At 43.5% G+C, this 16,103-nt stretch overlaps 1 protein-coding gene across 9 annotated transcripts in view; it reads left to right on the plus strand.

The window, feature by feature from the left end:
- Positions 1 to 16,103, plus strand: part of SHROOM3 (shroom family member 3) — a 460,954-nt gene that overhangs the window by 119,833 nt on the left and 325,018 nt on the right. For 8 of the 9 annotated variants that reach the window (XM_068233528.1, XM_068233529.1, XM_068233530.1 and 5 more), the window contains one exon: positions 5,852 to 6,006. In XM_068233528.1, the coding sequence (XP_068089629.1) occupies positions 5,852 to 6,006 (155 nt within the window). Of the gene's footprint in view, positions 1 to 5,851; positions 6,007 to 16,103 lie in introns of those variants that run through there. The other variant, XM_068233536.1, reaches the window with a different exon arrangement.

Raw genomic sequence — 16,103 nt, forward strand, 5'->3', positions numbered from 1 at the left:
CATTTTAACCGTGACAAGTGAGAGAATATAATTTGTGGTTTATGAGGGCTGAGGCCCCTGTCATATGAATTTTCTCTACTGGCAAAGTGAAAAAAACTGTAAAAAAATAGCATTTTCAAAGTTATGGTGCAATTTCAGCAAAATCACTTTGGCCCAAATGTTACACAGTATACATATCTGAGTAGGCCTGGGTCTCTATTTTTCAGAATGGTGACATTTGTGACCTGTATCGAATGTACTGAGACTCTAGGGCCTTTGCTAATAAACAATGACTGTATTACTTTCTGTACAAAAAATGGCCTTGAAAAATCCAGTGGTGCTACTTGTGATTAACAGTGTGCTGTGTGCCCAAAAAGTTATCTGATTATGCATATAGGGTATCATTTTAACCGTGACAAGTGAGAGAATATAATTTGTGGTTTATGAGGGCTGAGGCCCCTGTCATATGAATTTTCTCTACTGGCAAAGTGAAAAAAACTGTAAAAAAATAGCATTTTCAAAGTTATGGTGCAATTTCAGCAAAATCACTTTGGCCCAAATGTTACACAGTATACATATCTGAGTAGGCCTGAGTCTCTATTTTTCAGAATGGTGACATTTGTGACCTGTATCGAATGTACTGAGACTCTAGGGCCTTTGCTAATAAACAATGACTGTATTACTTTCTGTACAAAAAATGGCCTTGAAAAATCCAGTGGTGCTACTTGTGGTTAACAGCGTGCTGTGTGCCCAAAAAGCCATCTGATTATGTATATAGGGTATCATTTTAACCGTGACAAGTGAGAGAATAGAATTTAGGGTATTTGAGGGCTAGAGCATATGTCGAGTGATTTTTGTTTTGTGGCAAACTGAATCAAAAGCAATAAAATTGTTATTTTCATATACTCTGCAACAAAATAAAACATTTGCAAAAAAAAACTAAAGTAACAGAATTGAAAAGAGAATACCTAAATAGTTACCTTAGAGACTCAGCTTCTCAAATATGTATGTCATTAGGGTGTATTGCTGTTCTATTTGCAAATAAGATCTTGTAATTACTGATAGAGTACAATGAGAAAACCAAAAACACAAAATGGAAAAAATACACCTTTATTTCAAAACAAAATATTGTCGCCACACATTGTACTAGGGACATAACTTAAATGTTGTGATAACCAGGACAAACAGACAAATTAAATTTGTGGGTTTTATCAATAGTAGTACTGTTTATTTTAAAACTATAACGAAAGAAAATTGAGAAATAATGTATTTTTTCATTTTTTTTCCTTATTTTTCCCTTTAAAATTCATACAAAGTAAGATACTTACTAGGAAAAAATATCTCCCCCAAAAAGCCTAATTGGTGACGAAAAAAACAAGATATAGATCATTTAGTTGTGATGAGTAGTGATAAAGCTATTGGGGAATGAAAGGGAGGAGTGCTGAAATGTGAAAATTGCTCTGGTCCATAAGGTGAAATTACACTGAAGGCTGAAATGGTTAAAAGGTTACTAAATTATTTAGCTCTCTTTTGACCAACAACCCTGAATGATTCAGTTATCACATAGATCTTATCCGAGGCACATTAAAAACTGCAAGGATTCTTGGGGGCCCAGCATGTGAATCTCCAAACATCTGACAGTGTTCCACCACATCAAGCCAATTGCTGGAAAATAATTCATTAAGTTATGTATATGTAGCGCTGGCTTTTTCATTATTTTTTAGTCGTGGCATTGATTGTGATATGGACTAAGATATGAGTCATAAAATGCTGCTTACAAATAAAAGAACCATTGTGGAAGTACTTAGAACATGGCAGAATCCAGGCAGGATAAGTGTGAAAGTTACCCTAAGGTACCATTCTTAAAAATTCAAGCAATCAACACCACAAAGTTCATTTTGAAAATAAAAAGCTAGAGAAATTCTTGACTTTAGTTCTTACAATTTCTTCCCAGTTTGTTGGTCCTCCTACCTCTTTCATATGACTTCTGCCAGACAACTGGAGAGAGCTTCAGCAAAGGTTTCTTCCAGCAATGATAGTTCTGACAGCCAGTTTGTGGGTCTGGCACCAATTACATTTAACAGCACTTTTGTGATTACATCAACCACTTTCCTGTGTTCTCCTGCTGCCAGAAGAATGTGAAGAGGAATGGAGCAAGCCCTCTATGCTGGACCTGCAGTATAAACACTGCTATAATGTTATTGATTATCTCAAAATGAATAGCAGAGAGCAAGTTTGATGCCTGCAGGTACTCCAAGCCTCTGCCAGACCTCTTGCCACTAATGCTTCTTGAGAAGAATTCTAAAACTTATTATCTTTATTCATTAAATTCATTACTCCTTCACATTAGTAGAATATCAGCACAGTTTTTCAAGCAGGGTCAGACACATACAAACCAACTTTCTTATGGCCCGTACTCACGGGCTGCAGAAGTGGCCTGTCGCCAGCACACGTGAGCGTGCTAGCGACAGGCCGGCGACAGCTTCTCTCCAGGTCCCTCCGCGTACACACGCGGAAGAGGGACCAGCGGCGAGACGGAAGCTGTCGCCGACGTTCCTCCTCCCCCCGCCGGAAGCTCCATTTACCTCTATGGAGGTTGCTGTCGCTAGTCCGCGTACTCACGCGGACTAGCGACAGTTGCGGCGGAGGTGCGGCGGCGACTGTTGCCATGCGATTGAAACTTTCAATCGCATGGCGACAAGAGCGACGGGCGACAGTTCGGGGTGCGCGCGCGTGCAACGGCCCATACTCACGGGCGACCTGTCGCCGCAACACGCGCGCGCCGCGTGTTGAGGCGACAAAAGTCCCTCGTGAGTATGGGCCATTATGCAGCTCCTGCCATGTGCAGTGCCCTCACCATAGAAACACCCTTCTGTTTGCACTAGCCTTCACATATGCAGTAGCCCCTTCTTATCATTGGCTACCCAGTATTCCATGTGCAACCTCAATAGTCAGCCACACCCGCTAACCCCACCACAGACACTCCCCCTTCCTCCTACAACAACTTGTTAAGCAGCAGCTCCCATCCCCACGCACTCCCCATTTGCAGCCTTCCTTTTCCAGTTGCAGTTTAGTTCTCCATGTGCAGCAGTCTCTCTCTTCCATGTCAAGCCTCCCCCCCAACAGCAGCATCTCCCCTACACTGTGGCCTTAATGGACTCTCAAACTTGGTACCTTGTGAGAACAACAGGAGTATAATCATGGTAACTAAGACCAGTTGTTATCCTAGCCCTACACAAGAAGTACAGCTATACTCATTTCTATACTCACTTTTGCTGGAAAGTACAAATGGTAACAAACAAGCAAAGGTGCAACAAATAGCTTTGCGAGAGTTTACACATACAGTTTATAGGTACAACACATTTGTTTTTCTTTTACATTTTTCCAGAGTTCCTCTTTAAAGTGAACTTGAAGTGAAAATAAACTTGTGAGATAATTAATTCTATGTGTAGTACAAATATGATAGCTGTTTTAACTTCTATTTACTTTTCAGGAAAGCAGACTGAATTTGACAAGCTCTTTTTGCATAGAAAAATTAAGGTTTTGAACTGTTATTGTACTGAAAGGGACTTCAGAGAATATCTTACTAGGGGCAGTATTATATGTACTTATGTTTATCTCAGCATGTCACTTCAGCTATGCTTTAAGTTTCTATTCTAATTTTGGAGTCTGAGTCAGGCAGGAGAATTGTGCCCCACATTTCTCAGCATGTCAATAGTTTTGTCTCACTTTTTTTTTTTCAGTTTTGCTAAGATCCTAAGATGCGTTTGAATCTGAAGGAAGAATGCTTGTGGGGGTAAAGTTTAGGGGATTAAAAAATAATTGTCTTTGGATTTCCAGAATGTAAAGCTGGCAAGAATGTAAAGGAATGTGAACCAGCCAGCTACAATTACAACTTATGAGGAATAATACAAAACCCATCTTATTAGGCTGAAATAAGCTGAAATATGGTATCCTCTTTAGATACATACAGCTATTTTTAATATAGATCCAATGCTGGGGAAAAGCAGTGCTTTTTAGATTAAAGTGCATAAAAAAGGAAAATAATAAAGCGTAACACACATAATCGCACACAGTGTTCTGTCCCTGCATCTGATATTTGTAACTAGGTGGCTGTAGCTTCCTCATTCTGCTTCTATGGCCCACAGTGGTAAAACCACCTCAACCTCAAATACATACACATATGCAGCTGTGGGCGGTAAATACTGCATATAGCAGTTTCCTTATGGCCCTCAACTGTGTTGGCTTCTTCCTGCATACATGTGAATGGACACTGATTTTGCAGTAGTTACATAGACAGAGTTTTAAGCAGTTAAAGGCTGGATGTTACCTGTCCTCAAAGCTGTCTGTGTGAAAGAGACCAAATTGTCTACTTGTCAGCTCCAATAAATTGTCCACTGCGCATGCACAGCCACGTGTGCGCCCCTGGAAATTTATTGCACCCTTTTCAGATTTTGTTTAATTCTTTTTGTTTTTCATTTGATTTTTTTTATCAACTGGAAGAAAATTGTTTTATATCATAATTGTACTTGTTGCCTGGCAGCCCTGCTGATCTATTTTGCTACCGTAGTGTCTGAATAACACCAGAAACAAGATTGCAGCTAAGCCAGCCAGATCTGACAATAATGTAAGAAACAACTGATCTGCTGCATGCTTGTTCAGGGTCTATGGCTGAAAGTATTCGAGGCAGAGGATCAGCAGGATAGCCAGGCAACTAATATTGTTTAACCTCCTTGCCGGGTATCCGCTGGGCCGATTTGTATAATTTTATTTTTTCCTACACGCAGCTAGCATTTTGCTAGCTGCGTGTGGTACGCGATCGTCACCGATTCGCCGCTACCCGCCGCGCCGAGCCGCCCCCCCAGACCCCTGCGCAGCCTGGCCAATCAGAGCCAGGCAGCGCTGAGGGGTGGATCAGGATTCCCTCTGACGTCCCGACGTCCATGACGTCGGTGACGTCGCCCCGCCGCCATGGCGACCGGGGAAACCCTGCAGGAAATCCCATTCTGAACGGGATTTCCTGCTTACTCTGATCGCTTAAGGCGATCGGAGTGGGTGGGGGGATGCCGCCGCTCAGCGGCTATCATGTAGCGAGCCCTGGGCTTGCTACATGATTTGAAAAAATAAAAATTTTTAAAAAGTGCTGCGCTGCCTCTTTGCCGGCGGGAATTGGACTGGCAAGGAGGTTAAAAGGAAATAAATATGGCAGCCTTTATATCCCTCTCGTTACAGTTCTCCTTTAAGGAGTGCAGCTGTCCCGAGGTGGGTTTTTCAAATCCTATTAGCACACAGAGGCTGGGTCTGCATATAATGCCCAGCCTCTGTTACTATACAGTTCTAACCCAGACCCCCCCTGCGCTCTGCTGGCCCCCATAAATCAAACCGCCGTGCTAGCGACACACAGCGTATCGCTAACAAGCTGTTTACATGTAAACTGTCACTCTCCCCCGCTCCCCGCCTCCTCTATGGCGCCGCTCCCCACCCGCGTCCCTTCCTTCCCCGCTGATTTGAGGGAAGGGATGCAGACGGGGAGTGGCGATATAGAGGAGGCGGGGGAGCGGTGGAGAGTGACAGTTTACATGTAAACAGCTTGCTAGCGATACGCTGTGTGTCGCAATCACGGCGGTTTGATTTATGGGGGCCAGCAGAGCGCAGGGGGGGGGGGGGCCTGGGTGAGAACTGTATAGTGACGGAGGCTGGGCATTATAAGCAGACCCAGCCTCTGTGTGCTAATAGGATTTGTAAAACCCACCTTGGGTTCTCTTTAATGGGAATGTTGGAATATAATTTTTCTTTGACCTGAGTATCTTCACATAGATGTTAACAAATGCACTACATGTCAAGTACAATAATACAACGTTTACATTTGCAGATTGAAGAAGGGGGGAAGGTTGATGCAATGGAATGTCACCTCCAAGTGGGTGATGAAGTGGTGAGAATCAATGATGTAGAATTAAGCAGTTCAAGAAGGGAAGCCATTTCACTTGTAAAAGGTTCCTACAAGAGCCTCCTCCTGGTTGTTCGAAGGTAAGTCATTTATTTAGTAGAGAGTAGACACGTAGAGTGGCACTAGATACCCTGGTGGGCAGACCCAAGGGGGTAGCAGGAGTTAGAAGCTGTGCCTCCGGATCATTCAGCATATAATGTGGTAACAAGAGAAACAAAATAGGGAACCGGGCACCAGCCAGCAGGAAATGCTGCACACAACACCTTTAATACATCCCCAAGGTTCCTGACAGATTATTGCAAAAGCCTGACAGCCGTTTCACAGATAGAACTGCTTCTTCAGAGGCAACAATAGTGCTATTGTTCTGGCATTTCCTGCTGGCTGGTGCCCGGTTCCCTATTTTGTTTCTCTTGTTACCTAAGTCATTTATTCAATGTAACCTGTGCACATACTACAGAATTCATTTTTACAGTGTTATCAGTTTCCACCATGCATTTACAAAGCTTGCTACAGACCTGACATGAGAAAGATAAAAAAAAAAAAAAACAGTGAAACTTGTCAGCAACGAGTGCCACTTAAGGCTACATTTCCACTGTAGTGCGAAATTCTTTTAAGATTTTCCTGATTGATGAAAATTCGCTTGTAAATTTGTACGCTTTTTTATGCGCATTTTGATATGCGAAAATTTGCATTAGTCATTGTATGCAAATCGTACGCAATGTCTGAAAAATTATGCAGGACCTCAGATTTTTTCACGTGTACAAATGTGTACGAAAATTCGCATTGAATGGAAGCAGCCCCATTCACTACAATTAGTTGCCAAATCAATGCGAATTTTCTGAGAGAAAAATCTGACACAAAATGCACAAGTGGAAAACTAGCCTTATGGTAAACTGACATAACATGCTGTCACAGTTATCACTGAAGAATAATTTTATTACAATCGTAAATATGGGTTCAGAACCACTTTAAGTACACATATTTACAGTGGCATAACTAAGGAGCTGTGGGCCCCGATGAAAGCTTTAGATTGGGGCCGCCCAAACACTCTATACATAACAATTGAGATGGCACACCAAAACCTGCCAATGGCAACTACAGTGTCAGAGGTGCAAGAAGGGAATGGGGAGCAGTTTGTTAATGATTACCACTATTCAAAGTATCTATAGAAGTCATTATTATAAGCGCAGGACCAATAGAGAGCTAATACCGTAGTTGAGGGAGGGCCCTTTGGGGGCGTACGTTAAAAAGGGGCGATGGGAAAAAAGGGCGCCGGGTTTTTAACGATAAACATGGATTACGTTTAAAAATGTATTTCGTTTAAAAGTAATGTTTTTAAACGTTATAAATCATTAAATAATGTGTATTAAATCGGCAATTGTAAAAACGTTAATCTTTCGTTTAAATAATGAAACGCATAATAACGTTTAAAAAAAAAATTACTAAGTAACCCTCCCTGTACCTACCCCTAACCCCTAGACCCCCCTGTTGATGCCTAAACCTAAGACCCCCCTGTTGGTGCCTAAACCTAAGACCCCCCTGTTAGTGCCTAAACCTAAGACCCCCCTGTTGGTGCCTAAACCTAAGACCCCCCTGTTGGTGCCTAAACCTAAGACCCCCTGTTGGTGCCTAAACCTAAGACCCCCCTGTTGGTGCCTAAACCTAAGACCCCCCTTTTGGTGCCTAAACCTAAGACCCCCTGTTGGTGCCTAAACCTAAGACCCCCCTGTTGGTGCCTAAACCTAAGACCCCCCTGTTGGTGCCTAAACCTAAGACCCCCCTGTTATTTTTTTCGTTTAAAAATAATGTAAAAAAAAAAAAAAAAAAAAAGTAATGTTTTTCGTTTAAAAATAATGTTTGGGAAAAATATTGTACTGGTTTTCGTTTAAAAATAATATTTAAACATGTATAAATCATTAAATAATGTGTAATCATGAGAAACAGTAATAAAACATTAAGTCTCCGGGCGCCGCTTTTAAAACGTTAGTTTTCTCCGGCGCCCTTTTTTCCTACCGGGCGCCCATTAAACGATATTTATTATAGAAGTGAATGGCGGCGCCCGATTTGTCCACTAGCCTCAGGCGCCCGAATTTACTGTTTCCCCTTTGGGGTCCCTCTTGCCCAAGGGCCCCAATGCGGTTGCAACCTCTGCAACCCCTATTGCTACGCCCCTGAATATTTACAAGTACAATCTATATTTTGAAGGTTCTCTTATGTTCTCCCGTTCTGTAGAATTTTTGGTAACGCAAAAGATGTGTTTATAGAATCCTTTCCAATTATGGTGGATTTATGTTGCATCTAAATATTCTCTGCATTTTATTGTGATTTATTATTATTATTACAACAACTCATAATTAAATGTAGATATATTTTTGTACAGACAGTGAATAGCCTTGATGCGTGATACAGTGCAATCAATGAAAGCTCTGTGCACATAATAGTGGCTGGATAGTGTAATGGTTAAGGGCTCTGCCTCTGACACAGGAGACCAGGGTTCGAATCTCGGCTCTGCCTGTTCAGTAAGCCAGCACCTATTCAGCAGGAGACCTTAGGCAAGTCTCTCTAACACTGCTACTGCCTATAGAGCGCGTCCTAGTGGCTGCAGCTCTGGCGCTTTGAGTCCACCAGGAGAAAAGCGCTATATAAGTGTTTGTCTTTGTCTTTTGTCTTTAATAGGTTTTGAAACAGGTGCTTTACAGGTTATTGCTTTGTGTTTTACTGAACACTTGATATATCTTTCTGACAATTCTGAAGAATTAACAGTTTTACAGGTGCACACTTGAACAACTTTCTAGAAGAATGTAGCCTGCTAGCAGTATCAGCTTTCGTCTGCCTTCTCCATGTATGAAAACTGGGACAAAGACTAGTTTTAAGTTTGAAGGTTAAATCACTTAAAGACTGTGTATTACATTCCAGCATTGTTGTAGTGACATGAAACTGACTGTAATTATTCAATATCTGCTGGTTTATATAAGAGTAACAACAGTCACAGATGTATATGTTTATGTGTTAGAAAGATCTCTGAGATAAAAATTTAGATAAAAGTGGCATTGTGGGTATATACATTTATTACACAGGGAAGGCAAACTTCCAGCCCCAAAACACCATAAAAATAACTTTGATTTTACTACAAGGCCCATTTCACACAAGTAGCACATTCACCCACCTCCTGTCATCTGCTCCTGTGCTCTGGCTAGAGAATTGCTAACACTGAGCACAGGCAGTGGAAAGATCTCCATTGAATGGAGTCACATCGAGGCTGCACTTAAGGGGCCCATACACTGGTCGATTGCAGCCATCGATCGCTCGATTCTATAGAATCGATCAATCAGAAATCGATTCTATCAAATTCCCCATTCGATCGATTTTGATCGATTTTGATCGATTTGATCTATCTGCCAGGATGGAAGATCTAGGTCGATCTGCTGCTGCCATCAGATCGATGGCCCATAGAGTTACATTGGATCTAATGGTCCAATAATGCATTTAGATCATTAGGCACACATCAGATAGATTCCTGTCAGATTGGACTTGACAGTCATCTGCCAGAAATCTATCTGATGGTCGAATCTGCTGCAAATCTATCAGTGTATAGCCACCTTTAGACACAACATGATGATTTCTAGCAGTGCTGGGATAAGGTCCTCCAGTACCCAAGGCTGAGACACCAAAGTGCGCCCCTCCATCCCTCCTACTGTGCTGATCACAGCAGGCAAGAAGTAGGGCACTAACCATCGTGTAAAACCCTGGTGTCTGATTTTCCCCCAGTAGCTGAAGGCATGGCTGGTAAGTGTGTCACCTCTCCTGGTTCCGATGGTAATTGGCTCTTTCCTGTCACTTGTACTAACACCAGCTTCTTGTGTCAGTATGTACAAGGTCCCGGATGACGTCATCAACCCAGGACCAAATACATGCCGACAAAAGAGGCCGGCTGTACGAGTGAGAGGCGAGAGGTGATCGTCACAGGAACCAAAAGGGGTGACACACACTTATCAGTTGCACTTTCAGCTGCAACCAAACTCAGCTGCGTAGTTGGGGAGGACCACTAGACCAGGGCTTTTCAACCTTTCCACTAATTGTACCAATTTTATTGCTTGAAAACTTTCAAGTACCACCAGTGTGCCTGCACAGTAGATTGGATGCGATCGGGCTTGGCTGTTTCTGCTGGAGCCTAAATGCAGAGCAGCTACTGTGCATGCGCACACCGATGAGGAGAACTATGGGGCTCCCAGCACTGGATCCCATCTACTGAGGAGGAAAGGGGAAGCCTCTTTAGGATACAAAGGCCTCCCCCTCCCTGAGGTAAGTACCCCCGGGGCACTTTTTTCTTACAAGGTACACTTTAAGACCCCCCATGCACTTAATTATAGGTAGCCTAGTCCCACCATCAGAGAGCTGAGAGCTAGGCAGTGTGACTCACCACAAAGTTCGGCTCCCCCCTTGCTGTGCTGCCCTGTTCACACCTCAGATCATTGGTAAGCCAGCCGCAGTGAAGAGACAGCCAGGCAAGTGGTGCATGGTGACGGCGCGTATACTTCAAATGAGCAGTGATGTCACTTTCTGTATCTGCGCCATCACCGTTGGCCTGGCTGTCTCCTCCACTCTAATCTGAGGTCTGAAGTATGCCGCAGAGAAGCACAGCAAGGAGCGAGGGAGGGCGAGCCAAACTTTGTGGAGGCAGGACAGCACAAGTGGCAGGCTGACAAAAAAGCGACAGGCAAATCTGGTGTGTACCACCTGGCCAACAGCAAAGTACCACCAGTGGCAAGTGTACCACAGGTGCAAAGCCCTGGTCTAGAGAGATTAGCCTGACTAATTAGGCCTTATCAACAAGTAAACAGCAAGTGTAAATTAGGGCTGTCAGGTGTGCCACTCTATTCCATAGTTTGGGCTAATATGTAAACACAGGAGGTTAACCCTTTTGTGTTCCTAGGACACCAGAAAGTAAACACTGAAGGGTTTTTGTAAGATTTCTGTAAATTGTAACAAAGAAATGTTTTTCTTTAAAGTTATGATGCTGTTGCTTCTCTCCTTAGAGCAGAGAGGAAGCTCTCAGTTTAGGCCCGCTTCAAAAGCTGACAGAACCAACAGGTTTTGGACTAGTCCATCTCCTCACGATGGAGTCTCAGGGTTTCCCTTTGTTTTCAAAAGCATTTGCTGAACGGCCATTGTTAAATCTGACTGCCAAAATAGTGTGCGGGTAGGGATGCTTTCTGGTCCTATTTTGTCAGTTAGACTTAGCAACTGCCATTTAGGAAATGATTTAAAAAAACAAAGAAAACCCTTTGTAACCCCAATGAGGAACTCCACTAGTCCAAAACATGTTGGTTCTGAAATATTTTAACTGCTTACTTTTTTCACTATAGTGGTCCTTTAAAATGGTAATTTGATAACAACCGTCAGGCCCCGTTTCCACTATCGCGAATCCGCATGCGTCTTGCGTATGCGGATTCGCATAGACAATATAAGTGAATGTTCCTGTTTCCACTTATGCGTCTGCCGGAGCGTTTTATTGTGCAGAGAAAATCTGCACGGAACACCCTGCAGAATTCGCCTGCGTGTGGAATGCAGGCGAATCGCACATAATGTATCTAATAGGGAAATCGCATGCGTTTTCCCCATGCGTTTTTTGCTGCGAATTCGCATGCGAATTCGCATAGGTACCAATGTAAATTCACACAGGCAGTGACATGGTTAAAATCGCATATACCCTCACCTATGCGAATTCGCGGCAAAAAACGCATGCGGAATCGCATCCGCATGCGATTTCATCAGCGGTGGAATCCAGGCGATTCTGCACCGCAATAGTGGAAACGAGCCCTGAAGGTCAGGAAGCACTGCTGCATTGCTGAGCTTATTTCAGTGATGTGTCTCAGCCTCTCATGTGCTGTGCAGCAGTGTGTTCCGACCATGAGCTGCTGCATGCATTTTTGTGCCAACACACTGCTGTCTCATTTCAATTAATACTGCCATGCAAAGCAAAACACATGCCATACATTCTTGTAAAGAGAAGTAAATGGTTGGCACTCCAAAAAAATTGGTACAGAAAGATCTGTAATTCATTCTGTAATTAAGATAATCCAAAATTCCAAAGCAACAAAGTACCTCTTTATCAAGAAAAAAACAGTGCAAGTAATCTGAAAAACAACTCTGCAACAATAAATCACCATAATGCACATTAAATAAATACATTTGAAGTAGCCCAAGAAAAAGAGGGTCGCCATCGTGGAGGAACACCAGTACCAAGCACTAAGATAGAGAAGGAGTAGACAAGAACCACTTAACGACCGCCTAACGCCGATAGGCGTCGGCAGGTCTTAAGTGGTTTCCCATGGAAACGGCCACTCGATTGAGCGGCCTTTCCATGTCAGTTCATGGAGGGTGTCTCCGTGAACAGCTGGAGAGCCGCCGATCGCGGCTCGCCGGCAAAATGTAAACACGCGGGGAAGAAATCCCCACTGTTTACATCATACGGCGCTGCTGCGCAGCAGCGGCGTAAGGCAGATCGGCGATCCCCGGCCTCTGATTGGCCGGGGATCGCCGGCATATAATAGGCTGAAGCCTATACTACAATGCGCAGGACGGATATCCGTTCTGTGCAGCCCAAGGAAGGAGAGGGAGTGAAGGAGAGGAAGAGAGCGCCGAAAACGCTGCGGAGGGGGGCTTTGAAGAGCCCCCCCCCGCAAAGCGCAGCAAGCCGGCGGCGATCAGACTCCCCCAGCAGGACATCCCCCTAGTGGGGAAAAAAGGGGGTAAGTCTGATCGCCCTGGCATAATCCTGATCTGTGCTGTGGGCTGGAGAGTCCACGCAGCACAGATCAGGCAAAACACCCCTGGCTAAAAGTGCTAGCCTGGAAAGAGAACCACTATGAAAGTTGAAGACAATAAATGGGTCATTATACTGGGAGCAAGATAAGAAGATAAAAAGCCAACATAGGCTTTTTCCTCCACTCCCTCTCTACAGTTATCCATATAAAAATTCCTTTTTTTGTATAGCGCTTTTTACCTGTTGGACTCAAAGCGCATGCGAGGCAGCCACTAGAGTATCCCCAGTAGGCAGTAGCAGTGTTAGAGTGTCTTGCCCAAAGAACTCCTTACGGAGTAGGTGCTGGCTTACTGAATAGTAAGAGCCAAGATTTGAACCTAGGTCTCCTACGTCAGAGGCAGAGCCCTTAACCAGTACTCTATCCAGCCACCATATCTGACACCTGTCACTGTTAGAGATAGCCAGTTTTAAATTGTGCAAATCGTGATGCAAATCTAGCCCCCAAAACACAAAAGCAGGTGGCAAATCAACATTCAACATTGAGGATCTCAAGGCTTGTGTTTGCGAAATAAATAAAATAGGAAAGGAAGAAGAAAACAATTGGAAAAGGATAGTCGAAAAATGGAAGTTGAAAAATGACAGTTGGAAAATAATGGCAATCGAAAAACAGTTGAAATTTGGCTGTTGGAAAATGACAGTTGAGAAACAACAGTTAAAATTTGGCAGTTGGAAAATGACAGTTGGAAAATGACAGCTGGAAAATGGCAGTTGGAAAATGGCAGTTAAAATTTGACAGTTGGAAAATGACAGTTGGAAAATGGCAGTTGAAAAATGACAGTTGGAAATGGCAGTTAAAATGTGACAGTTAAAAAATGACAGTTGGAAAATGGCAGTTAAAATTTGACAGTTGGAAAATGACAGTTTGAAAATGGCAGTTAAAATTTGACAGTTGAAAAATGACAGTTGGAAAAAGGCAGTTAAAATTTGACAGTTGGAAAATGGCAGTTGAAAAATGACAGTTGGAAATGGCAGTTAAAATGTGACAGTTGGAAAATGGCAGTTGAAAAATGACAGTTGGAAATGGCAGTTAAAATATGACAGTTGAAAAAAGACAGTTAGAAAATGGCAGTTAAAATTTGACAGTTGGAAAATGACAGTTGGAAAATGGCAGTTGAAAAATGACAGTTGGAAATGGCAGTTAAAATGTGACAGTTGGAAAATGACAGTTGGAAAATGGCAGTTAAAAATGACAGTTGGAAATGGCAGTTAAAATTTGACAGTTGAAAAATGACAGTTAGAAAATGGCAGTTGGAAAAAGGCAGTTAACATTTGACAGCTGGAAAATGGCAGTTGGAAAATGACAGTTGGAAAATGGCAGATAAAATTTGACATTTGGAAAATGGCAGTTGAAAAGTGACAGTTGAAAAATTACAGTTCAACTTTTAACTGCCATTTTCCAACTGTCACTTTTCAACTGCCATTTTCCAAATGTCAAATTTTATCTGCCATTTTCCAACTGTCATTTTCCAACTGCCATTTTCCAGCTGTCAAATTTTAACTGCCATTTTCCAACTGTCATTTTTTAACTGCCATTTTTTAACTGTCAAATTTTAACTGCCATTTTCCAACTGTCATTTTCCAACTGCCATTTTTCAACTGCCAAATTTCAACTGTTTAAAGGACCACTACAGTGAAAAAAGTGAGCAGTTGAAGGAGAAATTAAGTGAGAGGCATATTGAGGCTGCCATATTTATTTCCTTTTAAGCAATGCTAGTTACCTGGCTATCATGCTGATCCTCTGCTTCTAATACTTTTAGCCACAGCTCCTGAACAAGCACATGCAGATCAGGTGTTTCTGACATTATTGTCAGATCTGACAAGGTTAGCTGCATGCTTGTTTCTGGTGTGATTCAGACACTTCTGCAGAGACATAGATCAGCAGGACTGCCAGTCAACTCATATGGTTTAAAAGGAAATTAATATAGCAGCCTCCGTATTCTTCTTAAAAGGAGTTCTTTTGCATCCTAAGAATCAAACAAGCTGACACTTACCTGGGGCTTCTATCGGCCCCCTGCAGCGGTAATGTCCCACGCCGTCCTCTTCCGATGCTCCGTTCCCCGCCGCCGGTCCCAGTGTAATCACACAAGTTATTACACTGCGGCTGTGCAGTAAGCTCCCGACGACGCGAGCAGGTGCTAAGATTATTCGTCTGTTTAAGACAAATATTAAACCGAGACCGGCGGCAGGAAACGGAGCATCGTAGGAGGACGGCACAGGACATTACAGCTGCAGAGGGCCGATAGAAGCCCCAGATAAGTGTCAGCTTGTTTGATTGATTTTTAGAATCCCACAGAACCTCTTCAAAGAAGACCTAAACTCAAGCACTGCAGTCAAGGAAAACAAATACTACTGCGCATGCGCACACACAGACAAGGAGAACTTTGGGGCTCCAAGAGCTGGATCCCTTCTACTGTGGAGGAAGGGGGAAACCTCTTTAGGATACAAAGGCCTCCCCTTCCCTGAGGTAAGTACCCCCCGGCCACTTTTTTCTTACAGGTACACTTTAAGAAAAGAAGAGGGCATATGGGAGGGGAAAAGTAGGAGGCATTGGTGTTGAAAATGACTACAATTAGCAAGCCTACATATTGTCAGTATTCCCCTCCCCCGCATACATATGAACTGCCCGCCGGGAGACTTGGCTGCGGGATACAGCTGGTATACGGCTATTGCTGGAAGCCGAATTGCAGCGTTTTAAAAGCAACTTTAGCACTGTCTTCTGATGGTGCCGAAGTTACTGACTGAGTCGCCATAGCCGTAATTCCTATTTCGGCCTATGATGGCGCCGGCTGCACCCGAATCTCCCGCACTATTATTACAGTGCTCGCCCCTCCCCCCCTCCCCTCTTGCATAATTATAGGTAGCCTAGTTCCACCATCAGAGAGCTGATAGCTAGGCATTGACTCACCACAAAGTTCGGCTCCCCCCTTGCTCACTCCTTGCTGTGCTGCCCTGCGGAATAGTTCACACCTCAGATCATCGGTACGCCAGCCGCAGAGAAGTGACAGTCAGGCAAGCGGTGCATGGTGACGGCGTGTATACTTCAAGTACAGGAAGTGAGCAGTGATGTCCCTTTCTGTATCTGCACCATTACTGTGCACTATTTGCCTGGCTGTCTCTTCCCCACTGATCTGAGGTCTGAAGTATGCTGCAGAGCAGCACAGCAAGGAGCGAGGGAGGAGGAGCCAAACTTTGTGGAGGCAGGACAGGACCAGGACAAGTGGCATGCGGGCAATAAAGTGGCAGGCAAACCTGGTGTGTACCACCTGGCCAACAGCAAAGTACCACCAGTGGTACGCGTACCACAGGTTGAAAAGCCTTGCACTACCTTGGATAAGGGGGATACCACTAGAC

Source organism: Hyperolius riggenbachi, chromosome 1 (genome assembly GCF_040937935.1).
Source record: "Hyperolius riggenbachi isolate aHypRig1 chromosome 1, aHypRig1.pri, whole genome shotgun sequence".
Classification (NCBI taxonomy): Eukaryota; Metazoa; Chordata; class Amphibia; order Anura; family Hyperoliidae; genus Hyperolius; species Hyperolius riggenbachi.